The sequence below is a fragment of the Urocitellus parryii genome, chromosome 5 (assembly GCF_045843805.1).
Source record: "Urocitellus parryii isolate mUroPar1 chromosome 5, mUroPar1.hap1, whole genome shotgun sequence".
In the NCBI taxonomy this organism is placed as follows: domain Eukaryota; kingdom Metazoa; phylum Chordata; class Mammalia; order Rodentia; family Sciuridae; genus Urocitellus; species Urocitellus parryii.
The window spans coordinates 185,864,743-185,890,754 of record NC_135535.1 but is presented as its reverse complement, the minus strand read 5'-3'; the positions used below and the strand labels follow the sequence as shown (position 1 = coordinate 185,890,754).

General features: G+C 48.5%; 1 protein-coding gene across 6 annotated transcripts; it reads left to right on the top strand.

Moving 5' to 3' along the window:
• The first annotated feature begins 816 nt into the window (after nt 1-816).
• Nucleotides 817-26,012, top strand: Ldb1 (LIM domain binding 1). 6 transcript variants are annotated; one of them, XM_077798947.1, is made up of 11 exons: nt 817-1,251; nt 10,046-10,148; nt 10,283-10,327; nt 10,405-10,480; nt 10,581-10,683; nt 10,833-11,005; nt 11,526-11,648; nt 12,141-12,224; nt 12,316-12,439; nt 12,646-12,788; nt 13,497-15,185. In XM_077798947.1, the coding sequence occupies exons 1-11, from the start codon at nt 1,227-1,229 to the stop codon at nt 13,725-13,727; spliced, it is 1,230 nt and encodes a 409-aa protein (XP_077655073.1). In that variant the 5' UTR covers nt 817-1,226; the 3' UTR covers nt 13,728-15,185. The 6 variants fall into 6 exon arrangements, with proteins under 6 accessions (XP_077655073.1, XP_077655070.1, XP_077655072.1 ...); XM_077798944.1 differs by lacking the exon at nt 13,497-15,185 and adding an exon at nt 25,746-26,012 and having other exon boundaries at nt 1,022-1,251; nt 12,646-12,794; XM_077798946.1 differs by lacking the exon at nt 13,497-15,185 and adding an exon at nt 21,156-21,334 and having other exon boundaries at nt 1,022-1,251; nt 12,646-12,794.

Genomic DNA, 26,012 nt, shown 5'->3' with positions numbered 1-26,012 from the left:
TTCTGAGTCTCTGAAGCCCACGGAAAGAGAGCAGCTACCAGGCAGGGGGCGGAGGGCGGGGAGAGAAGGCGCGGAGGCTGGATAGAGAAGGGGGGAAGGGAAGTCTTGACTGGTGCGTCAGAGCCTGCAAAGGGGGGACGGATGGCTTGCGTGTCACCCCTCCCTCGTCCAACCTGGTGGTCATCCCGCAGCCCCTCTCCCCCAGTAAAACGTGAATCCCAGACTCTTAGACAAGGAAGGGTGGGGACCCCACTTAATTAACCCTTCCAGCTCCAGTTCCAACTGGATTAGCAGGCTAGGGAGGAATGTTTAATTTAAAGAGGGGGGGAGTTGAAAGGTTGCTACAAAAATTAGGATTGTACTTTTCCCAGGTAGGTTGGGGTGAGCGCGCAACAAGGGGTCTCGCGCCGGTTGGGGTCAGCAGTCCTTTTCCTCTCGTGGAGCGCGGCCTCGAGTGGAAAGAAAGCTACACCTCACAACCCACCCTGGCTCCGCCTCCCCCAGTCCAGACTCTCGTTCCCGTTCCCGCTCCAGCTTAGCTCCGCTCCCAACCCGGCGGTACCCGGAGGACCGACACCAAGTGCGAGGCTTCGCCTCCCACTGCTCCCCTTCGCCCTCTCTTTCTGGGGTCTCTGCCTCCGTCTCCCTTTTTTAAAAGCTGCGTCACATGCATGCCATTCCCTTGAACGCTCCCGGGCCTTCGCAGCCCGCCCGCCGCGCGGCGCACGCACGTCGTAGCTCGCTGCGCGCTCGCCTGGGTCACTTTGACACGGCTCTCCCCTCCCACTAGCAGGACAATTAGCATATTAATAAAGCCCGGCCCAGCCCGGCTGGGGCTGGAGAGCCGGCGCCTGCGAGAGGCAGAGCGCGAGCGCGAGCGCGAGGGCGAGGGGGGCGAACGGCGGCGGCGGCGGCGGGAGCGCACAGACACGCACACGCACACGCGCACACACGGACACACACTCCGGGGACGCACACCCGCGCGCACACACGGAGAGGCAGCTCGCCTTCCTGCCTGGCTTCCTTCCTGTCCGCTCGGCGCCTGACAGGCCCCTCTCTGCAGCCAGGGGCCGCCCGCACCGGGTCGAGGCCGGGCCGAGGCCAGGCCGGGCCGGCTGCGAGGGCAGCGGGGGTCGCGGGCGGCGGCAGCGGCTCATGCCCGGCCTGTCCCTGCCAGGGGCGGGCACCGTGACTCGGCTGGGCCCCCAGCGGCGGGCGATGTGAAGATGTCAGTGGGCTGTGCCTGTCCTGGTGAGTGGGTTGCGCGGCTGCCTGGCCCCTCCCTTCCTAACCTTCCCTATGAGCCCCTTACCCCTTGTTTGGGGAGAACTTGCGTGGAGGACATCGAAGGCATGGGGGTGTCTGGAGCTGTTGAGGGGTAAGTGGGGCCTTAAGCCGAGAAAGGCTTTTTCAACTGTGCAAATGCGCAGCAGCCCAGAGGTACGGGGAGGGGGCGCTGGGGATAGCTTGTGTATATGGTTTTGGGGTTTGGGTTTTTTTTTTTTTTTTTTTTTTTTTTGGGAGGTAGCTAATTGGGGAAGGGCTGGGGGGGGGACTGAAATTCCCAGAATTCCAGGGTGTTAGCCAATCAGAAGTGACTCTGGACTTTTGACCCCCCCCCCTTAGGTCATTAAAGAGTTGTGATTGGCTGTTTTGGGTTGCCCCCCCCTACTTTGCTGCCTATTTCCTTTTACATATCCTGTGACACCCACCCCTCAAGCCATTTCTGAGGACACTGTTTGAGGGGAGGGATTGATTGGGGCCTGTCTTGTCCCCCTCCAACTTTTCCTGCCTGTTGCCAGGGAAGGTTGGCTCTCCTGAGGGACAGGAGGTACTCCTAGTGGGTGCCAGATAATTAGGCCCTTGGGTCTGGCATCTTTGCCTTAGTGGAAGAGAGAATGTGGCAGACCCAGGAAAGCTAGGAAAATAGAGTGATTTGCATAGAATTGAGTTTGAGGTAGTAATTCTTAACCCCCAAAGTGAGAACTTGTTAGAGGACCAAAGCTCAGCTCAGATCATTACCTCCCCAAAACACATGTCAGCTCTTGCCAGGGACACCCTGTGTCTTCCTAGGGGTGTGGGGGTAGGCTCAACCTCAACTGCCAGGAGGAAAAAGAAGAGCCATGTGACTGGAGAAGTAGTCTATGCAGGGCCTCAGAACATTTTCTCCATCTCCAGGACTGTGGGTCTTCAAATTGGCCCTCATGTCTCAAGGAGTCAGCTTTTTCCTGGAAGTCAGTGCCTCTGAATCTATCATGGTTTGGACCCTTTGCCCTGTTCTCTGGGAGATCCATACTCTACAACTTGATGACTGCCCCCCCTCCAAGCACAAATGCACACTCCCCCCCCCCCAGGAGAGCTGCCAGTGTTGAAACTTCCTTGAAAATCATTGTGACCCAGGCCAAGCTGGGTTGGGCACACACCTAAAGTGCCTGCTGAGGTTGACATTTAAGGGTCTTGGGACCCAGAGTAAGAACTAGGAGAGCCTGAGGATCCTGGAATATCTGATTATGGGAACCCTTGGCTCCTGCAGAGGGTGGGGGAGAGGAGGAAAGGGAAGATCTTGCCAAGCTGGAATCCTGCCTGGCGCCATCATCCTTCCTCCTACCAGCTTGGTACGCATGTTAGTGTTTGTGTTTTTTCCCTGTACTGGGCATCCCAGTTCAGATCTATCCATGCTCCAAGCCTACCCCAGGGTTGTGACCCTCCATCAACACACAAAAGCAGAGCAGAAACTAAGGCTCTGAACAAATGAGCTAAAGGGTTGAGTCTTAAATTTTGATTCTTAGTTACTATAAGTAGTGAGGTAGGAAATGTGTGTGGTGGGGTTGTCAAACTGAAGGTGGATGGGAGCTTGGCCTAAAGTTGGGGAAGGGTGGCTGGGGTCCAGTGGAAGGAGGAGAAAGTTTCCCCCTCAGTCTCTGTGAGTAGCATGGGGACAGGAAAAGGCCCATGCCTGGTGTGTGTGTGTGGGGGGGGGGGGGCGTATAAAGTGGGAGGCAACTTCAGTTAGTACCCCAAAAGGCAAGTTCCTTTTGTGTGTCTGATGGCCTGGCTGATGGAGTGGGGCAAAAACATGGCTGACAGTGGGAGTCATCTTCCTGTTTGTGAAGTAGATTGTGGATGGAGGTTAGACTTCAAGGAGAACCACGTGGGGAGGGGCTTGAGGGTAGGCCTGGAGGTGGAGAATGGTAGGAATTTGAGTAAGAGAGGGAACCAAGCTTGCATGGGTGGATGGGGGAGCACATGCTTAAACATAAGAGCATCCTGGCAGCAGGAGGCAGTTCAGGCCCAAAGACCCCCACCACCACTTTGAACAGCCCTGGGGTGAGGGCCCAGGCGCCCTGGTAGGCCTCCTGCTGCCTGTCTCCTTGCCTGTCTGAGTCTCTCCTTTGTGCTCTGCTGTCTCCCGGCTCCTCCTCCTCCCCCAGCCCAGCAGAGACAGCACATGCCCCACACATGTGACTGAAGGAAGCCAGAGCACGCAGACCCACACACATGCACATGCGGAAACACCACAAGATACACACATAGTATCCCATAGTACTGTTGGGGTAGAGAACAGCTTCTGGGGCTGAAATTACCAGAAGTGGGGAGAAGCCCTGCTAAAGGGCATCTCCCTGGGCAGGATGCTAGGGAGCCAGGCCTGTCTGGGGCAGCATGTGGCTCAGAAGGGTTAAGGCTGGGAGGAGTAGGGGGAGGGGAGGAGGCAGCAGTGGTGGCGGCTGGAAGCCAGGAGAGGAGGATGGCAGAGCGCCAGGCCAACGGGAGGCCGGGCACAGACAAAGGAAGGGGGGCAGGCACACTGGAGGCCTGGGTCAGGGGCCTGGGTAGGGGGCAGTGCTGGTACCCCCTCATTCTGTGGGCTGGGGCCTGGCTACTGTCCTTTGAGTCCCCCTCCAGTAGGAGTACTCTCCAGCTTCTCTCCTTCATCATCTTTGTCATTCTTTGCTGCTCCCACCACTACCAATTTTAGGTGGTTTTAACTTAGATTTGATCCCTTTAGCTGGACCTCTTCTGCCCTGTGTGTGAGGGTGGGGATGAGGGGCGGTGTCAGAGCAGGAGCAGACTTGCTGGAGAAGGGGAACTGGGAGAGAACCTGTTTTGAATGATATGCCAGAGTCTTGAAGTGTCTTAGCATTTAGGGGCCCTTCCCCACAGTGAGAGGGCAGGCTCATGTGGCTTCTCTCTGAGGAGACATTCTGGGTGCCGGTTCTGAGCTATGGACTGAGGGCAGAAGCTAGAGCACTGACCCCTTCTCCCTCCCCATGTGGACAGTCATTTGAAGCCTGGAGGGGGAAGGGAATAGACAATGCCCCAAGACTCAACTTGTATCAAGTGGGGTTAGAAGTCCAGGATTCCAACATCAGGTCCTCCTGTCTCACTGTGGTCTATTCAAGTTAGGATTTTGACAAGTGTGTTCGTGTGTGCTGTAAGGATTACTTTAGATACTGCCTGTCAGAGCATTTTGAAAAGTTTAAAGGTAGGAAACAGTGGCACACACCTCACACACCTACAATTCCAGCGACTCAGGAGGATAAAGCAGAAGGATCCCAAGTTCAAAGTCAGCCTCATCGACTTACTGAGACCCTGTCTCAAAATAATAAGGGCTGTGGATGTAGCTCAGTGGTTAAAAGACCCTGGGTTCAATCTCCAGTACCAAATAAATAAACAAATAAATAAGGCAGGAAACAAATTACAGGAATTGTCCTGTCAGTAAGTGAGGAATGTGGCTATTTTAGAATTAGATTGGAAGTCAGTAGGGATGTCTTAAATCAAGGTGGTAGGCTATATGTCACAGGGTCTGGTTAAATGTTACAGATTTCAATGTTTGTGAAAGCTAGGATGTATCATGGCCAGGCTGCATTGGGGAATGGTGTGTAGATTTCAGGGAACCCATTTATGGGTAAGTCCCTGAATAACAAACATTCATTAAAAATATCCCCCTGGCTGGTTGCAGTGTTGCACACCTGTGATCCCAGTCACTTGGAAGGCTGAGGCAGTAGAATTGTGAGTTCAAACAACAACAAACAACCCTGAAGTCCCTCACCCCCACCCCTGCCAGCTGCTCTGTGTGTGATAGTCACAGGATTAAGGGGTATAACCCAGTGTTGGTGTGTATAATGGGGTCAGACTATATATGAATCTGCATGTCTGTGTCCAGGGTTTTGGTATATTTAGGATTTAAGGTGTATGACAGGTTAAAGTGTGTATTAGGTACTGATTTATGTGAAAGTGGGAGATGTTATTTATGTGTGGAGGATGTTCACAGAGCCAAGTACAATATTACTGCAGTCAACCAGTGTGTCATAAGAAATCTAGTCCTTGGGATTATGTGTGAATATAGTTGGGAGAGGTGGGAAGTAGAGAAAACATTCAAATTGCTAAGAATGAAAGTAGGAGCTCCCTCTCTCTTGGGGGGGAGGGAGAGAGAAAGATTGACTTTTTCCTAACTGTCTAGGTAATAGGGCCTAAATGGCTATCCAAGTTTCAGAAGTGACTCCTTCCTTGGGATACCTCCTGTGGGACTAGAGAACAGACTCCACCTCCATTAATCACATACCTTTTTAGATCTGGGATGGTGGGGAGTAGTTAGCAGCCCCTTCTGGAGGCACTGGGATGAGCAAGTTTGCCTTCCCTAGCTCCTGACAACGTCTTTTACTAACACCCATGTGGTTTCAAGGGTGGTGGTGGGGAAGGGTGATTCCTGTTAAGGGATCTAAGCCAGGGGTTGGAACCTATCTGGGTTGAGAGCAGGGAAGCCCAGAGTGCCCCCCCCCACGCCCCTTCCTTCAATCAGTGTGTATAGTCTGAAGTCAGAATGTGTCTCTGTCAAAAATAACCCCCGGGGCCTTCCCCCAGCTGCTCTGGGATTTCATCCGAGGAGCCCAGGGTGGAAGCCCAGGCTAGTCTTCAACCTGAGAGATCACAGGGGTGAGTAACAGAGATTTGGGGGAGGTTTGGCAGGCGGGTTGAAAATATTCAAAGTCTGTAGAGAGGCCAGCATCCTCCTCCATCTCTGTCTGAAGCCTTGGCACCCCTGCCCACTCCTGAGAACCACGCTTGGGGCTGGTGGGGTGTATTTTGCTGCTGGCCCTGCAGGTCTCCTCGCCATCCAGGTCTCTCCCGGGCCGGTCGGTTCGGTCCCCAGTCTCCGATCTCCGTCTCTCTTTTGTTTTTCTCAGCAGTCCCTCCTCCCTCTCTCTTCGCTCTTCCTCCTCGCTCGCAGGGAGGGGGCGGGGCCGGCGGGGCAGCTCCACCCTCCGCCCGCCCTGGGGCCTCATTCGGAGAGAGGCTCTGAGAGCGAGCGGGGAGGAGAGGGAGGAGGAGGGAGAGAAAGGGAGAAAGGAAGGAGCCGGCGGGCGCTGCGTGTGTCTGAGTGTGCGAGTGTGAGTGAGTGTGAGTGCTGGGCTTTGCCTCTCCTGCTTCCCCCAGCAGAGGGGTTGGGTGGCCTGGGGAGGGCGGGCGGGCTGCTTGGAGGCAGAGGCAGTGAGAGGCGGCGGCGGAGAGAGCCGAGGAGGAGGAGGAGGAGGAGTAGAGAGGAAAGAGCGGAGCAGCCATTGTTGAGGGAAACCTTGCAAACAAAGAAGGCTCCGGACTCCCTGCTGCCCCCCGCCCCCCAGGCCAGCCCCCTGGCCCCCGTCCCCTGGCCCAGTGGCCATTGTAACTTTCCCCCCGGGGCTGTGGCCGCCACGGGGCTAGCGGAGGCTGTGCGTGCCAGTCTTTGTGCGGCTGGCGGAGTGGAGCTCCCAGCCAGGCCCGCCTGTCCCACTCGGGACATGAGCGGCTGAAGTTGGTCCCACCTCAGTCCTCACCCCCGCCTGGGACCCTCTGGGCTTCCAGACGCTCCCCGCACCTCTCCTGGCCCCCTCAGTTCTCCCAGGTAAGTCTGGGCACTCTGCAAGCTTGTTGGGGGTGGGCGCAAGGCCCTCTCTCTGGCCCAGGCCTGGGGAGAGGTGCCCCAGATCAGAGAGCCCGGGACTGCTGACCTGCTGACCTGCGGTCAGCCCCCAAAAGGAGGGGGCCTGCTCCCGGGACATACTGGTTACCATGGGAATGCCCCGCTGGAGGTACCCTCCACAGCCCCAGGATGCAGCTTCCATTCTGAGAAAACTTTGCTAGTTCTGGACTCTTATTCCCTTCTCATTCCTGAAGGCTCCCAGTTTGCTGGGAATGGGATATCCGAGTTCAGAGCAGGATGACACATTCCCTTCACCCCCACCTTTCTCCCTCTACTCCTGCTGCTGGGGACAGGCAGCAACAGGGACAGATGGTCTGGGCGACGGTCCCTCCCCTTCTCTCACGCCCATCCCCTTGTGCTGGGTCTAGTGGGAGTTGCTGTGGCTCTAGAGAGATGCTGAATTTGTTTTGTGTCCATTCATTGGAGGTGTAAATAGAGGCTCCAGAGCAATGAGCTTCAGCTCCTCAGAACTATTACCCAATTCCAGGAAATGCCTATTCTTTCTCTAGAGAGAGAAACTAAGGCTCTGAGACTTTTTTTGAAATTGAAGTGGAACCCAGGTGTTCTGCTACCCTTCTCTGCAGGTTCTTGAACTGGTGCATTTCAAAAAAGTGGCACTGAAACTAAAGGGACAAGGGTAGTTCTGCTTTTGAGGAAAGGATGGCCTAATTAGGAGATGGGGGCCAGTCCTGAGAATCTAGACTCTTGGGTTCATTGCCCAGGCCTTGGTATCTGGTGGATTTCATGAGCCTGGGCTTCCTGTATTGTCTTAGTTTACCTGTCTGTAGAGTTGAGAGTCTTGGGGTCTGAGTAGGGACTCTTTCCTGAAACACAGGCTTAGTACAACACTGGCATGCAGAGGCAGTGTGTGCTGTTTTTATCATGTGGATGTGGCCCATGAGAGCTTGCATGGGGTGAGGGCCTGTTGTGGGCACCCTGATCCTACCTGGGGCTGCTGGGTTCCAGCCTTGGTGGGCATGTTGAGACGAGTTGAGGGTGGAAGCCTGCTAGGCAGGTTGGAGGCACACATGTGTGGAGGCACACACAGGCTCTGATTCTTGGCACCTTCGGGGGACTGTGCATTCTGGGCCCCTGTGGGACCCTTCTTTTGCCCACATTATGAGAAGGGGCCCTTGGGGAGAGAATTAAATGACATATGTTGGCACAGGGTCTTCCTTTGTCTCTTCCCCCCCCCCAAGGAATGTTGTATTTAAATCGAGGAGGGGGCAGACAATACAGCTAACTTTCCAAATGTCATCAAGTTTTGGGGACCTAAGAAAGTTAATATGACCAAGGCTAGAACCTTTGGGGCTATGCTTCAGTTTCACATTTGGTGAGGCGGGGGAAGAGTAGAGTTGTATGGTTACCTGGTTACCTACCCAACTACGAATTTAACACTTACAGTCAGGAAATAGTATGCCAGCAACTATTTATGCTGCTAGATGAGGTGGAAGAGTGGCTACCATGTGTACATGCCCAGATATATGAGAGACCTTTTTTTTTTTTTTTTTAAGTTACCATTTGCCTCCTAGATTGAGCCTTCTGGAACCCACACTCCTTACCAGGCCTCCTGTGTTCCATTCCTAAGTAGTGTGGAGGCTCATCTGCTTCCCTCCCCCACTACAAGTCTCAAGAGAGAAGGGGTTGAGGCTTTGGGTGTCTCCTTGGGAGACAATACTCTACCCATGGTTGGTGTGGGGGCTGGGCTGATAAGGAGTGGCTGATGGGGAAGGCAGAAGGTCCAACTGGTTATCTGGTGGGTAACACTCAACAGGCAACCCCCCCTTTATCTTTCTATCCCCTACCCTCCTGGGATCCTGGGGATGGAGGAGGGGCAGAGAGTTCCCAAAAGTCCCTTCTCCCCCCAAGTCTTGGTCTCTCTCTAGAGGGCAATAAAGGGATAAGATCATACAAATAGCATAGGATATGGAAATCAGAATATCTGGGCTCAGGTTTTAGCTTATTATTATATTATCCTCATGATCTTGGCAAGTACCTTTGAGCCTTCAGTTGCTTCATCTGTAGAATTGGAATTTTACTGTTAACTCTACTACCTTGCTAGATTTTTTTTTTTTTTTTAAAGAGAGAGTGAGAGAGGAGAGAGAGAGAGAGAGAGAATTTTTAATATTTATTTTTTAGTTCTCGGCGGACACAACATCTTTGTTGGTATGTGGTGCTGAGGATCGAACTCCCGGCCACACGCATGCCAGGCAAGCGCGCTACTGCTTGAGCCACATCCCCAGCCCTTTGCTAGATTGTTGTGATGATTGAATGAAACTATGTAGATAAAAAGGGAGTTATCAAAATTAAATTCTAGTGTTTCTTTCTCTTTTTTTTTCCAACACTGGAGAATTGAACTCAGGGACACTTTACTACTGAGCTACATCCCTAACATTTTTTATTTTGAGACACAATCTTGCTAAGTTGCATGGGCTGACCTCAAATTTGAGATCCTTCTGCCTCAGCCTTCTGAATAGCTGGGATTTAATATTTAGATATTTACTTATTCTGATATTAACATTTCTTCCCAGCTTCAGTTTCTCTTCTGCTATTCAGGGATCAGCCAAATGAGAAAATGATGCAGATTGAATAGGCTGAATAATCCTGGTTTCTTTATTTTAGGGTTTTTTTTTTTGTTTGTTTTTCCTTTTCTTTTTTTGTACTGAGATTGAATCCAGAGATGCTTTATCACTAGCTAACATCTCCAGGCCTTTTTCTTATTTTTTATTTTGAGAAAGGGCCTGCTATGTTGCTGAGGCTGACCTCAAACTTGGGATTCTCCTGCCTCAGCCTCCTAAATTACTAGGAATACAGGGATCTGCCACAGTGCCAGGCCGAACCCAGTGTTTGCTAGGCAAACACTCTATCAGTGAGCTATACCCCAGCCTCCCAGCTTCTTAATTAAACAAGGCTGGAGCCATATTAAAATGATAGGTGCTCCCTAGAGTAGTCCCTACACCAGTTCACTATTCACAGTAACCTGGGCAGAGGGCTCCAAAAGATAGTCCCTTTCCACATGATCCAGCAGGCTTCCAGGACATCTCCCAGGAGTGGTTCAAGGGGTTCTTCCTTTCTCTTTCTTAGGTTGTTCCTCAAAGTCATTCAAGCTGTACTCACCGAAGGAGCCCCCGAACGGCAACGCCTTCCCTCCCTTTCATCCCGGCACCATGCTGGATCGGGATGTGGGGTGAGTCCCTTGCCAATTTCCTAACCTTTCTTTAGATGGGAGCCTGCCTATAAAGGGGAGGGAGTGGACTCCCCCCCCCCCCTCAGTAATTCCTGTCTTCCACCCCCATTCTCATAGCCTCTTCCCTTACACAGCCCAACTCCCATGTACCCACCTACATACCTGGAACCTGGGATTGGGTAAGTAGACTTTATCAGGAAGGGAGAAGTGGGGATAGTATGACTCTGCTCCTACTGACTTCCCTTCACTTCCCCAGGAGGCACACACCATATGGTAACCAAACTGACTACAGAATATTCGAGCTTAACAAACGGCTTCAGAACTGGACAGAGGTATGACAAAGGGAAAAGAGACTGAGAGTAGAAGGTCCATCTGGGCACCCCTGGAATATCTTATGACACTTATACACACACCCTTCCCTGTGCTCCCTAGGAGTGCGACAATCTCTGGTGGGATGCTTTCACGACTGAGTTCTTTGAGGATGATGCCATGTTGACCATCACTTTCTGCCTGGAGGATGGACCAAAGAGATACAGTGAGTGGCCTTGGGGTTCTTGCTGTGAGAGTGTTTATCTCCTGTGTATTCTAAGCCTGGAAATGCCAAGGGGTCTGTCTTGGTAGGGGAAGCATCTGCCTGATCTTTTTTGAAGTCCCTCAGTCCTGAAGTTTGTCCCATCTCTACAGCCATTGGCCGGACCTTGATCCCACGCTACTTCCGCAGCATTTTTGAGGGGGGTGCTACGGAGCTGTATTATGTGCTTAAGCATCCCAAGGAGGCATTCCACAGCAACTTTGTGTCCCTCGACTGTGACCAGGGCAGCATGGTGACCCAGCACGGCAAACCCATGTTTACCCAGGTTAGCAACCCAGTAAGATGTGGAACACTGGGGTCTTTGGGTTTGATTTCCTTTCTTCCAACACGTATTCACAGCTGTTCACCAGGTAGGCATAATGGAAATGGCAAAAATGAGAAGGGAAAGTGGGCATGCTGCAGCATTCAGCAAACATTTATCAGCTTTGTATATGATATTTTTGGGGATCCCAAAGTTAAACAGTGAACAAGAACCTGCCCTCGTAAAGCTTGTAGCTGATAGGTGTATTACTGGTTGTATGGGGAAAGGACAAGGATCTCTTATACTTTCTTACTGTGTGTGTGTGTGTGTGTGTGTGTGTGAAGGCCAGGTGTGATATGTATATGGGATAGGGGGTTGCTGTGACAGTTATGCACCCAGATTTATGCAGGTAACATAAATGTGTGTGTGTGTGTGTGTGTGTGTGTATGTATATATATATAGTTGTGAACAAACAGGAGAACTGTAACAGGCACATTTTCTTGTATATGGGGATGGGACAAGGTTGTGACAAGCCTGTCCCCAGGTGTGTGTGGAGGGCCGGTTGTACCTGGAATTCATGTTTGATGACATGATGCGGATAAAGACGTGGCACTTCAGCATTCGGCAGCACCGAGAGCTCATCCCCCGGAGCATCCTTGCCATGCATGTGAGTTGTGGGCAGGACAAGATGCAAGGGGGAAAGCAGGCAGAAGGAAGGGTGGAACAGGGTCTGCCATGTCCTGGCTGTAGCCTTAGAGGTACCTTAAAAAATGGGTTTAGGGCTGGGATTGTGGCTCAGCGGTAGAGCACTCATCTCACATGCACGGGACCCTGGGTTCCATCCTCAGCACCATGTAAAAAAATAAGTGAGTGAAATAGAGGTATTGTGTCCAACTATAAAATGAATACTTAAAGAAAAATGGGTTTAGGGGCTGGGGTTGTGGCTCAGTGGTAGAATGCTCACCTAGCATGTGTGAGGCTCTGGGTTCAATCCTCAGTACTACATAATAATAAGTAAGTAAAATAAAGGAATTAAAAAAAAAAAACTGGTGTAATGCTAGCCCCTCTTTTCTCTCAGGAATATTATCAATGCTCAGATGATAGGGCCAGTGAGCAGATGCAACCCCAAAACCAGTGTTCTTGTCTTTCTCTCCTCTAGGCCCAGGACCCCCAGATGTTGGATCAGCTCTCTAAAAATATCACCCGGTGTGGATTATCCAATTCTACTCTCAACTACCTCCGAGTGAGTCTCTGATCACCCTGTTTCTGCCCCATCCATTTGATCTGGGTTCCATGTCTTTTCCCCTGACAGCTACCTTCTGGTCTACCCCCAGCTCTGTGTGATACTTGAGCCCATGCAGGAGCTCATGTCCCGCCACAAGACCTACAGCCTCAGCCCCCGAGACTGCCTCAAGACCTGCCTTTTCCAGAAGTGGCAGCGCATGGTAGCACCCCCCGGTGAGTGGCTTGTACCTGCTCTTATCATGCCCTAACACAAGTCCCCAAGACTGTATCTTTATCTCCTTATGAAGTTCCCTCTGGCCCTTCCTTGCTCTTGGGTCTGCAAGATTGGGGACAGTATTGGCTCAGTCTCTTGAGTACCCACATGGAGGACAGGGGCCCCCAGAGCCCTCTCCCACCTGAGTCTCCTTTCCCTGACACAGCGGAGCCTGCACGGCAACAGCCCAGCAAACGGCGGAAACGGAAGATGTCAGGGGGCAGCACCATGAGTTCAGGGGGTGGCAACACTAACAACAGCAACAGTAAGAAGAAGAGCCCAGCCAGCACCTTCGCCCTCTCCAGCCAGGTACCTGTAAGCATCTCGGCTTTCTTCTCTCTTCTGGGCTGCCCCACCACTCACCCTTGACCCCTGTCCAAGCTTGAGCTCAATAGCAGGCATAGAAACAAATATATTTTTACCATATATTTTGCCAGCATGAACTGACTCCTTTCACTGATGAGAGAATCCTTGCAGGCACATGCATGGTGGTGATCACACAGAGTCAGCCACAGGCACATGGAACATACAGGAATGGTGATAGCCTTGAAAACATGGACATTCAGGGCAGACAGCTTGGGACACACACAGTATCAGAAATATATACTCACACTGATAGAGGGACACACAGACTTGAATGTTTGCAGATCTAAAATACACACACATGCACATGTGCACACACACATTTTCCTCCCTCATGTTTTTGATCTGCTTCCTCTTACATGTGAACAGAAGTTTAGGAGTCCCCTCAAATTCTGGAGGAGATGAATTAGGAAGCTAGGGGATTGATGTTTCTGCTGGAATCTGATGAATATGGGCTAAAGGCTTTGATGCTCTGGTGGGAAGGATTCCAGGAGCTGAGGGTGTCAGAGGAGTTGGGTTTTTAAACTTGGGTTTCAGGAGGGAGTGGGGTGTGTTGAACTTCCAGGGTGGGCATGGGGGTTCTGGGGGTATATGCTGCCCTGGGCCGGGCGAGCCCCTGCCCCGATTATGTTTGGGGACCTCCGCCACTCTCAGGATGTGATGGTGGTGGGGGAGCCCACCCTGATGGGCGGGGAGTTCGGGGACGAGGACGAGAGGCTCATCACCCGGCTGGAGAACACCCAGTTTGACGCGGCCAACGGCATTGACGACGAGGACAGCTTTAACAACTCCCCTGCACTGGGCGCCAACAGCCCTTGGAACAGCAAGCCTCCGTCCAGCCAAGAAAGCAAATCGGAGAACCCCACGTCACAGGCCTCCCAATAAAGGCCCTGCCTTGGTCACCCAGTGCTCTGCCTGCCTGCCCCACCCCTCGTAGCCCCAGGGAGCAGAAGACAGAAGAAGAGACTGAGCATCTAAAATGGGCAGCCTCCATCCACCCACTTCAGGGAGGAACTGGACTCGCTGGGGGCAGGTGCCAAGATGTGCCCCCCAGTGGCCCTGGGCTGGGCCTGGCCCCTGCAGAGCCTTTTGGGGGAAGGGGTTACTCATGTGGATGCCTACGTGGACCCTGGACCTCTGAAAAATGTCTTGACCATCCCCCCAGGGCATTTGCCTCCATCTTTACCCCAAGTTCTGGGTTCCCCATTGTCCTGGCTTATCTCCTTCAAGACTGGGGCTGTCCATACCCACAGCCCTTAGGGGTTAAGGTCATGGGGCTTGGTTGAATGCCCCTTCCCCTAGGTGGCTGATATTAGAGGGGTGAAGCTCTGGGCTCCTTGTTCCTTTCTGCCACTTATCCCAGCTCCAACAAGTTTTTTAAAGAATAATATTATTAAAAATGTAAGTTTAAAAAAAAAATCACTCATGTTCCCCCCTCTTCCCCTTATTAAAGTCTAGCTACCTCCCTCCTCCTGGTAGATGGGCGAGCCTAGGGCCTAGGTGGAGGTAAGAGTATGGGTGGAGGTATGCATACCATTTTATATAGTTCAAGAGCTTCAGACCAAGGAGACACTTTGCCATCTCTCTTCCCTTTTCCTCTGGGGTGACTGGAGTTGGGGAAGGCATGCCATGGGTGGGGGTGGGGCATAGATGGCGACATCTTTTGACAACCCCCTGCTGTTGTCTCTGTCTCCCCATCCTCCAGGACTCTAGCCTGCCCTCAGTGCTTGTGACTCCCTCTGTCCTACCCCACCCCATCCATGGTGTGTATTTTTACCAGTCCTCCACTAGAGCAGCTGATTTGGATGAGGGGAGGGGAGGCTCCCTTCCTCAGGGAATATGGAGGGAAGGGGGCAGCCTTGTTTGTCACTGTATTTTTTGTTTTGTCTCCATTGGGCAGGCATGGGATGGGAGAGGGGCTTATCCACTCTTTATCAGAACCCTCTTGTCTTCCCCTGATCCCTCAAACTGCATATCTCATCCTAGCCTCCCCTCAGAGGGAAAGGAGCCATTAAGGATATATCCCAGCTCTAAGCCCACCAAGGAGAAAGGCCTCCGTCTCCAAGCTGAGGTAGAGGGTCATCTCCCAACACCTCCCCTTCCTTATAGAAGGGAGGAGGGGAGGATTAGGGCAAGGGTCCCGCCCAGATCCTGGTTTTGCTGCCTTTTCCTGTGGCCATCGCCACCTCTCTCACTCTTCCCTCTGGATTATGGAGTCCCGTGCCCTGTTTCCTTCACTCCAACTGCCACTTTGGGGAGGGTACTGTGTCAGGAGCTGAGGGAAGGGGTGAGGAAGGTGGATGTCCCACCCCAACTGTAATGCCTTTTTTTTTTTTTTTTTTTTTTTTTTTGGGCCATTTGAGTCATGTATGGTACCGATCAATAAACAGACTTTTTGGTTTGAGAGTGTCCTGGTTGGTTATTGATGCATATTCATTTTCCGTTCAAAACAATCTTTCCTAAGAATATTTGAGAGAAAGGTTATGAATGGGACACATTTTCCTTCAATCTATGGAGTTGTTACCCTGAGTCATGCCTATCCTTTACCCTAACCCCAAAATTTGTCCCCAGGTATTCCAGCCTGGCCCCATCTTCCTTAGAAGTTAACTTCACCCCTGCCCTCCCAACTGTTGTCCCTTACCCCTAGCTGTCATGAGGTTGTCAGATAGGTGGTCTTCCTGAGGCAGGGTTCCTGGGGATAGAGCCCAAGGTTAGACTGTTGAGGGAGGGGTGGGGAAAAGGTCCTTGCCTAGAAGGGGTCTTGGGTTGGAGGATCTTGGGGTGGTTATTGTTCCTGAACTGTGCCTTCCTATTTTCTATCTCTCCCCACCCCCATCATAGCAGCAGATCTGAGATCTAAACTAGCCCCCTGATGCTGAGGTCCCTGGATAGGAGATTGAGAGGAACAGGATTGTTTGCTATTGTTGACTTTTAATGTGGGCACTGAGGGAGGAGGACACCTATATGGAGGAGAAATAGAGCCCTTTTCAGACTCTAGCAGGGTAGTGCTACTCTTTCCAAGTCCCCTCTCTGCACCATTAAATGCCGTTGCCAAGGCTAGGCATGGTGGCACATGCCTGTAACCCCCACTACTCTGGAGGCTGAGGTAGCTGAGCCACTTAGTATACCCTGTCTCAAGATAATAAAAATGTGGATACCTAGTACTGGGGGGGGGGGGAGAAGTATTAGCATATATTAAGTCCCCTAGCCAGTATCCTTCATTTTCATCCCAGGCAGGTAGCTGAGACTTTAGACCATTCTATCACTATGGTCTCTGAATCTGAAGCAGATCCTGAAAGACCTGTACCTCCACCTCACCTCTCCATCTGGTGGGAATACAGTGAAGGAAAGGACTGCCTGGCTACCCCCCCATCCTCTAACCTGCACAGTTACCTTGGTCCTACCCTGCTGCCAGCCCAACTTCTCATATCCCCAGTGCCTTGGTACCAAAGAACTGCATTTTCACATACATCCTCCTCTAAACCTGGCCTGGCAAGGATATTAACCAGCCAGATGCTACCACCAACTCACCCTAAGAGTGCCAGGTAACACTGCAGTGGGTCCATGTCATTAGGAGCACAGCTGGCCTTTTGTTCTGAATGTGTGCCAGTGTATGTATGTTCATGACTACTGAGCTGGGCGAGGGCCTGCTTTCATCTAACAGAGGGTATACATGTCAGAATGTATATGTGGGCATGCCTCTATGTGTGTTTATGTAGATGCTAAATTTATGCAATTGCTTAGTATTATAAGTGCTCTCTCTATCTATATCTATCTATCTATCTATCTATCTATCTATCTATCTATATACACACCAGGCCTAATTCTAGATACTAGGGGTATGATATTGAACAAGGCAGAGGAAAGGCTTTAAGTACAAGAGGATGCATTGTTTAATGTATTGCTCAGCAGTCAGACTGTGTTGGGTTATTGGCCACTGGGGCAATAGTTGTGTGACTGGGCTGGGCATTTCCAGGTTCACATCCTGTATGTGTATTTGTAGGGGGTGGTCATGGGAAAAGGTAGATTGCCCTGCCCTGTTTCAGGGAAGAGAGTTGGCTAGAGAGACAGAGGAACCCACTATTTAAACTCAGGAAATACAGTGGCCAGCCACTTCCTCTGGAGCTCCAGATCTGGCTCCTCCTCATTTTCTCCCAGTGGGCCCTGTATGGAAAGCCCCTGGTGAAGAGGAATTGATGGGGTAAAGGGAGGAAGAAACCCTCCAAGGCCCTCATGCCCTCTATTTCCAGGTGCAGGCATGGGCCCATTCTCAGTCAGGCCCCAGCTTGCCACTGAAAAACTTGTCTCAGACTGTGAACCCTAGCCAGGGTCCCTGAAGCCTAAAAGTCTTGGCCTAGAACCCAACTCCAAACTTCTTTCCCTTTCCACCGAATGTCCAGCTCAGCCTGACCCCAGCTCCCTCCCTATGTTTCCTGGTCTAGTCCATACTGCCTGACCTCCACCCACTTTCCTAGTACTCTCATCTAGTCCAGCACAACCTCCAGCTCTTTTGATAGCTTCAGTCCTGCCCAGCCTGACTTCTAACCTGTCTTCAAAGGGAGGACTCCAGTCAGCCCCTTCCTCAAGCCACTTTCTTTCTTTTTCTTCTTCTTCTTTTTTTTTTTAATATTTACTTTTTAGTTTTCAGTGGACACAACATCTTTGTTTGTATGTGGTGCTGAGGATTGAACCCGGGCCTCATGTATGCCAGGAGATCGAGCTACTGCTTGAGCCACATCCCCAGCCCCCTCAAGCCACTCTCCCTAAGATGAAAAACTAAGCAGCCTTCCCAGGATCTCTCCCCATCCCCCCACACCCAGCCCTCTTTCACTTAGTAGGGCCTTATCTTGGGAATTGGTAGAAGTAGACAAGAAGGTAGGTTTGGAGCTATAGCCTGGAAGAGGGGAAGGGGGAGGATACAGGGACCAGAGATTCTGAGGGTGGCCCAGGTGTACTCTGGGCTAGGCAGAAAGGAAGACAATGCAAAAATGGAGTTTTGAGTCAGGGGCCTATTTCCAAGTGAGATTTCAAAGATGTTTGTTTTGCCCCTGCTGTTTTGCCCTGGTTTCCTAGTATCCCTAATGTTTACAGTTGTCTTCAATTGTTATCCATGTAACCAGAGTTCCATTTTCTCAGGACACACCTCTATAGTTCCTCCCAACCCCACCCTGAATCAGGCACAGGAAATGGGTGGGAGATTTTGCACCCTGCAGTTCTTAAGAGAGTGGGGGAAAGTAAGTGTAATTAGAAGCTGACCCACATCACCATGTTTCTTTTCCAGCCTCTGGATGGGGCCATTTTCCCACAGATTTTGGTACCCATATCCTGAGGTAGCTAAATCTTTTTGTTGTTGTTGTTCTAATTAGTTATATATGACAGTAGAATGCATTTTGACACATCATACATAAATGGAGTATAACTCTCATTCATCTGATTGTACATGATGATTACATGACCTGATCACGTAATTATATATCCTATATATGCACATAGGATAACAATGTCTGATTCATTATATTATCATTCCTACCCCCATGCCCCATCTCCTCCCTTCACTCCCCTCTGTCTAATCCAAAATCCTGAGGTAGCTAAATTTTCAATTACTCCCTCCGTGTTGTCTCAGTTCTGTGTCACCAACTTGACTCTCCTGGAGAAAAGTCACAGAGAGTATAGGGAGAAGAATCTTTTCCCTATCATTTCCAACAAGTAAGGCTATATGGGCAGCATAATTATGGGCAGGCATAATTTCTTTCCCTGTCTTTTAATGGACCTTAGGAACACAGAACTACATTAATCATAACCTTGGTTCATGACACACTCTCATCATTGCAGCCATACATAGCACACATTTGTTTACTTATAGTACTGTCACAACAACTCATCATCATCATTCTGAAAGCTAGGACCTTGACAATAACTAAATCTGCTAATATGGTCATTCCTCTCTCAGGGGAGAAAATTCCCAACATATCCATCATTTTCTTGTTGTGGTCCTGGAGATTGAATTCAAGGGCACTCTACCACTGAGCTACAACCCATCCCCAGACTTTGCTATTTATTTATTTATTTATTTATTTATTTATTTATTTATTGACACTCACTAAGTTGTCCAGGCTGGTCTCAAATTTACAATCCTCCCGCCTCATCCTCCTGAGCCATTGGGATTACAGGCATGCACCACGGTGAACTGGCAACCCACTTTTTTTTTCTTTTTTAATATATTTTAGTTGTAGATAGACACCATACCTTTACTTATTTATTTTTATGTGGTGCTGAGGATTGATCCCAGTGCCTCACCTATGCTAGGCAAGTGCTCTACCACTGAGTCATAACCCCAGCTTCAATCCACTCTTTTTTTGAGGACTTTTAAATATTTTGGGCTTCTACTACTATTACTCTTTCTCTTGTCACTGGACATTTGGGTTGTTTCTTGGTTTTTGCCATTATGGGGAGCATTTTCTTTTTTTCTTTTTTCTTTTTTCTTTTTTCTTTTTTTTTTTTTTTGTACCCAGGTTTGAACCCATGGGCACTTAACCTTATTCTCAGTCCTTTCTTTTTTTTAATTTTGATACAGGGTCTCACTAAGTTACCTACAGCCTTGCTAAGTTGCTGAGGATGGCTTTGAACTTGTGATCCTGCTGTCTCTATCTCCTGAGCTGGGATTATAGGACTGGACCACCATGTCCAGCAGAAGACCTTAATTAAATGGCATATTAAGGAAGGGCTGTTTGAGAAAGATGTTTCATCTAAGACTTGAAAATGAGGAAGACAGCCAGGTAAAAAATATGGAGCAGAGGGTTTCAGAGAGCAGAAACAGGTTTTTTTGTTTGTTTGTTTGTTTGTTTGTTTGTTTTGTTTTTAACATTTTAGTTGTAGATGGATACAATACCTTTATTTTATTTATTTATTTTTATGTGATGCAGAGGATCGAACCCAGTGCCTCACACATATAGGCAAGTGCTGTACCACTGAGCTACAACTTCAGCCCTCAGAAACAGTCCTTGTTGTTGAAATAACAGAAGAAAACCTGGGGAGTTGTGAACCTAACTAGAACAAGGTCAAATAGTGGCAGGAATGAGAAGCTGGGGCCAGATGGAACAATGCTATTGTGTTAATGGTGACAATGATAATGATAGCAATTAACATTCATTATGTTCCAAGTCCATAAGAACGCATTATATCAATTATCTCACTAAAAGCCAACCAATTTTTTCACGTATTACTATTCATTTAATTTTTGGTACTGGGGATGGAACCTAGGGGTGCTTAACCACTAAGTCACATCCCCATCCCCCCCCCTTTTTTTTTTAAAGAGAGAGAATGAATCTTTTTTTTTTTTTTTTTTTTTTTTTTTTTGTAGATGGACACAACACAATGCCTTTATTTTTATGTGGTGCTGAGAATCAAACCCAGGTCCCACCCATCCTAGGCGAGTGCTCTACCACTGAACCACAATTCCAGCCCCCCATCCCCTTTTAATTTTTTTTTATTTGTTTGTTTTAAGAAAAGGTCTGCTGGGGGTTGTGGCTCAGTGGTAGAGTGCCCGCCTAGTACGGGCAAGACCCTGGGTTTGATCCTCAGCACCACATAAAAATAAATAAACAAATTAAAGATACTGTGTTCAACTACAACTAAAAAATAAATATTAAAAAAAAAAAAGGATCTCGGGCTGGCGATGTGGCTCAAGCGGTAGCGCGCTCGCCTGGCATGCGTGCGGCCCGGGTTCGATCCTCAGCACCACATACCAACAAAGATGTTGTGTCTGCCAAAAACTAAAAAATAAAAGTTAAAAATTCTCTCTCTCTCTCTCTCTCTCTCTCTCTCTCTAAAAAAAAAAAAAAAAAAAAGCATATGGAACCCAGGCACAGTGGAACACACCTGTAATCCCAGCCGCTCAGGAAGCTGAGACAGGCAAGGCACTAAGCAACTCAGTGAGACACTGTTTCTAAATAAAAAACAAAGTAGGGTTGGGATGTGGCTCGGTGGTCAAGTGCCCCTGAGTTCAATCCCCCATACCAAAAAAAAAGGAGAAAAAAAAAAAACCCGCATATGGAGCAGAGTGCAGTGGCACATGTAATCCCAGTGACTGGGGAGGCTGAGGCAGGAAGATCACACGCTGGAGACCAGTCTCAGCAATTTAGAGAGACCCTGTCTCAAAATAAAAAATGAAAAGGACTGGGAATGTAGCTCAGTTGAGAAAACCCCTGGATTCAATCTCCAATACCGGGGAGGGAAATTATGAAAGCCTGGGATGTTTCAAGGCTTGGCTAGGACCAGTTGCAGAATCTGGATAAAGGCACTGGCTCTTTGCAGGAATCCGGTGGGGACTTCAGAAAGAGAAAACAGTTGAGGAGGAACAATATTTCCCAGAGAAGACTTGAGAATGACTGGCAGCCTTGAAGAAACACCACGAAGATAAGATCGTTTGTCATCATAAGGAGATTGAACATCTGCAGAAAGAAATTGAGCCACATAAGAAGATCAAACATCTAAAACATAATGATTAAATGCACACAGTTCCCCATAAAATGGCACAAATGCCCACTTATACATAGATGGAATTCTGGCTTAATTAATATTTGTTCTGTGTGCTCCCAATAGATAAGTTGTCACTAGTGGGGGGGCATATATATATATATGCCAGACACAGCGGTGCAGGCAAATCTTTCCAGTGACTCTGGAGGCTGAGGCAGGAGGATCCCTGCATCAGCAACTTAGGGAGACCTTGTCTCAAGATTAAAAAAAAAAAAAAACTGAGGATATAGCTCAGTGGTAAAATGTCCTTGGGGTTCAATACCCAGTACCACAAAAGAAGAAAAAAAGAGAATATGGAAAACAACAACAACAACAAAAAAAAACTTATGATAAATGTTAACTGAAAAAATAGGAGAAAAAGATCATGCAAGAGTCTTTTTTTTATTGGTTGTTCAAAACATTACAAAGCTCTTGACATATCATATTTCATACTTTAGATTCAAGTGGGTTATGAACTCCCATTTTTACCCCAAATACAGATTGCAGAATCACATATGCAAGAGTCTTGATTGGCCCTGGGGAGCTGGTCCTGTGCCCTCTGGCCGCCTCACATCTGCGAGTGGGGACAGTCAGCTGGCAGCTGGGACTGAGTTGGGCAAGGAGAGCCCTTGGTCCTGGGAAACCCGGTGCAGCAGAAAAAGGGGCCGTCCTCTCAACTCAAGTTTGTGGGGAACCTGGCTGGGCTAAACCATTCATAGAGTACCTGCTTCTGGGTGAGGGTTTCAAAGGTAGCAGAACAGCCCCCTCGCTTTGATCTATTGAAAGTCAGCCCAGGACACAAGGGACAAAGGGCTGTCCTACCTTCTCCAAACACGACATGATATGTGACAGAATTGGGGAATTGGAATGTTTTTCTCCTGGATGTCTGTCCAATCTGCAGTTGGACACATCTGTCAGTCAGTCCCCCAGTGGAGGGCTCTAAAGGATTCTCAAGGAAAAGAATAGAGCAAGTGAGTCCCAGAAACTTTCCATAGGATTAAACCTCTCTGTCTTCCACTCTGCCTCTTTTCTTCTGGGAAAAGAAAACCCAAAGTTTAAATAATGATAACAAACAATAAAATAATAACAAACAAAATATAGAAACTTGGAGGAAAAAAAAGAAAAGAAAAAGTATCATGCAAAATTACTGCAATTATATTAAAGAATCTATGCATAGGAAAAATAGGCGGGAAGAAAGAACAATGTTGGACAATGTTTGCAATAAGCTGATTGAATTCTCCTTCCCCAGCACATAAATAAATAAATAAATAAATAAATAAGAATTATTGGATCCTAGGTAGATTTTTTTTCTCATTATTTTTCAGATTTCCTCTACTGTGCTCAAGCTACCTTTATAAAAACAAATACTACTATAAAAGAGAAAGAATCCTGGTGGGAAGTAACAAAGGTGTGAATTAGGGCATTCATGGTAGAACCTGGAAGGGAAGAATAGGTTCAAAATGGTTGCTTACAGAATTATGGGTGGTGAGTGAATGGGCAGGGTGGAGGCAGTGCTCACATTTGGGGAGCATTGGTTCCTTTGGAGAAACTGGGAGGACACTGGGAGAACCTCAGTAGAGATCCCTGGAGGAATCACAGCACAGTGGTTCAGAGCAGACTCCTGCAATATTCATCTGTGTTTTGAATCCTGGCCCAACCACTTAGAGATTGTTAACCCTGAGCAAATTATTTATCCTCTTTGAGCTTGTTTCCCCATTTCTAATAACGGCATTAACAACAGGGGATAATAATAGCATTTGTCTTTTAGTGTTGTTAGGAGGATGAATTGATATGTAGAGTTTAGAAGGTGCCTGGTGTAACATAAACTTTCAATAAAAATTAACTTTTGATGTGACCAGCAGCCCTTGGAGATCAGAAGCTAGTACTTCTCTGTCCCTAGCCACCTGTCAGACCAAAAATAGTTCCTTCACCTAACCTCCCTCACTTAGCTCACTACCAGAAGGTAACCCATGGGATGATCCAAAGTCCACACAAGTAGGAATGGGGGGACCTTAAAATGGGTAGGAGGATTGGAGAGGGGAAATGGGGTAGGATTAGAAACTAATTTGTAAAAAATTTCAAATTAAGTAGGCCAGGTTAACAGCAAAGCAGAGGCCCTGAAGCACTCTATAAGAGCCCTCTGGTTCCATGTCAGTGAATCAGGATGTTTTCTGTTGATGTGAGGCAGGGCAAAGAAGGGGATGTCCCCTTTGCCAATAGATGCTGCCTAATTCGTTCATTCTGCCTTCTGCATCTGGACCTAGAATTGCTGAGCACCTTAAAAAGAAAAATGAGAATGAACCCTGGGTGTGGTGGCACACACCCGTAATCCCAGCTACTCATGAGGCTAAGGCAGGAGAATTACAAGTGCCAGGCCAGCATGGGCAACTTAAGAAGACCCTATCTCAAAATTAAAAATAAAATAAATAAAATAAAAAGGGTTGTCCTTCACATGTTATAAGGGAGGTAGCTCAGTGGTAGAACATCCCTGAATATTCAATCCCTAGTAACTAACACAGGGGACGAATATATATATATATATATATATATATATATATATATAGAGAGAGAGAGAGAGAGAGAGAGAGAGAGAATAGTGAGACGGATTAGAGGGAGCCCTGTTTTCAAGTCTGGCCTCTAGCAACATCTCCTGTCATCTCCCCTTGCACCCCTGCACACTCAGGAGATGAGTCTGTGAGAAACTATCCAATGTCTAGCTGAAACCTAGGACACATTCCCTGAAATACGACCACATTCCCTGACTACATAACATGCCCAGTGCGTGCCTTCATCTCAACTCTGGTGTTCTGCTACTCCAGCCCTAACCTGTTCAGCTGCCACCCATGCAGCTTCTATAGGGACTCAGTTCCATTAGCCTACTTCCCAGCACTACCTGCCTGTTTTCTGATGGCTGTGACCATACTCCTCTTATATCTTGCCCTTGTCCTGCCTGATGCCCATTCCTTATCTCTGAAAGCTGACCCCTCAGGACAGCAGCCACCTATGGTCTCCTCAGGGAAAGAGCTCAGCCTTACCTGGGACCCTCTCCACATTTACTTATTTTTTTAAATTTCTTTTTTCTAATTATTTGTTCTAATTAGTTATATACTCTAGCAGAATGCATTTTTTAAAATATTTTTATTTTATTTATTTATTTATTTATTTATTTTAATTTTTTTTAATAATAATGTACCTCAGATAATTAGCTTTATTTTTTATTTTTTTTTTAGAGAGAGTGAGAGAGGGGAGAGAGAGAGAATTTTTTTAACATTTTTTTTTTTTTTTTTTTTTTTTAGTTCTCGGCGGACACAACATCTTTGTTGGTATGTGGTGCTGAGGATCGAACCCGGGCCGCATGCATGCCAGGCGAGCGCGCTACCGCTTGAGCCACATCCCCAGCCCTATTTATTTTTTAAACAATTATTTTTTTTAAAGAGAGAGAGAGAGAGAGAATTTTATTTATTTTTTAGTTTTTTCGGCGGACACATCTTTGTTTGTATGTGGTGCTGAGGATCGAACCCGGGCCGCACGCATGCCAGGTGAGCACTACCGCTTGAGCCACATCTCCAGCCCCAGAATGCATTTTGACTCATTATATACAAACGGAGCACAACTTTTCATACATGCACATAGAGTCCCCTCTACATTTATGTAATTTCTTTCCCACTTGAACCATTTTGGCCCCAGCTCTCCTAGAACTGACCCCTTTCAACTCAGAAATTTTCCATACTCTGCCCCCTCCATCTCTGGTCCTGAACCCTCTTTCATTTTCCTCTCTTAATTGTGACCTCCTCCTCCTCTCACCTCTATCCATCCCCTCCTAACTTCCATACCTCTACCTATCTCCTACCCCAATCTTCTTTCCTGACTCTCTCTGCAGTCTGACACTTGCCTCTCCATGGGCTAGAACATCAGCAATTTTATAAGCAATGATCAGATACATGAGGCCATTTCCTACAATGGTTATACTCTCAGAAATGACATGTACAATCTCCTTTGTTTTCTCCCCCCACCCCCTTTCTTGGAATTGAACCCAGGGGCACTTTACCACTGAGCTACTTCCCCACCCTTTTTTAATATTTTATTTAGAGACAGGGTTTTTCTGAATTGCTTATGGCCTCGCTAAGTAACTGAGGCTGGCTTCAACTTGAGATCTTCCTGCTTCAGCCAACTGAGACACCTCATCCTTTCTTTAAGGCACAGAGCAGACTCAACTCTCCCTCTGCCCCTAGGAATTTCTCTCTGGGTCCCTATCTCCAACTCACTCCAGAATCCCAGCCTACCAGAGCATTTGGGTTTCCACCCATGGGAGTGGTAGATTTCAGGCATCACTGTGCCAGGCACAAACCTCAGCCTGTCCAACCTCATTTCTCTGTCCCTTTTCCCTAGGATCATTTCTTGCAAGAAATCTCCTTCCTTCAGATGTTCCCTTCCTCCTGGTATATGCTGTCTATGGATGGGAGCCCATCACAAGAATCCAATCCAACCTGCTAGGTGAGGTGGAAATAGCCTGGACTACTGGGAAGGCTGGGAAGATGGAGCTCTCTAGTGTCATCTTGTCTTCTCCAAAAGCTAGGTTTTCCTTCTGGGCATCAAAAACCCATGCTGGGACCTTGTCCTGGCAGATTGGGAGCAAATAGTCAAGTGTTTTTCATT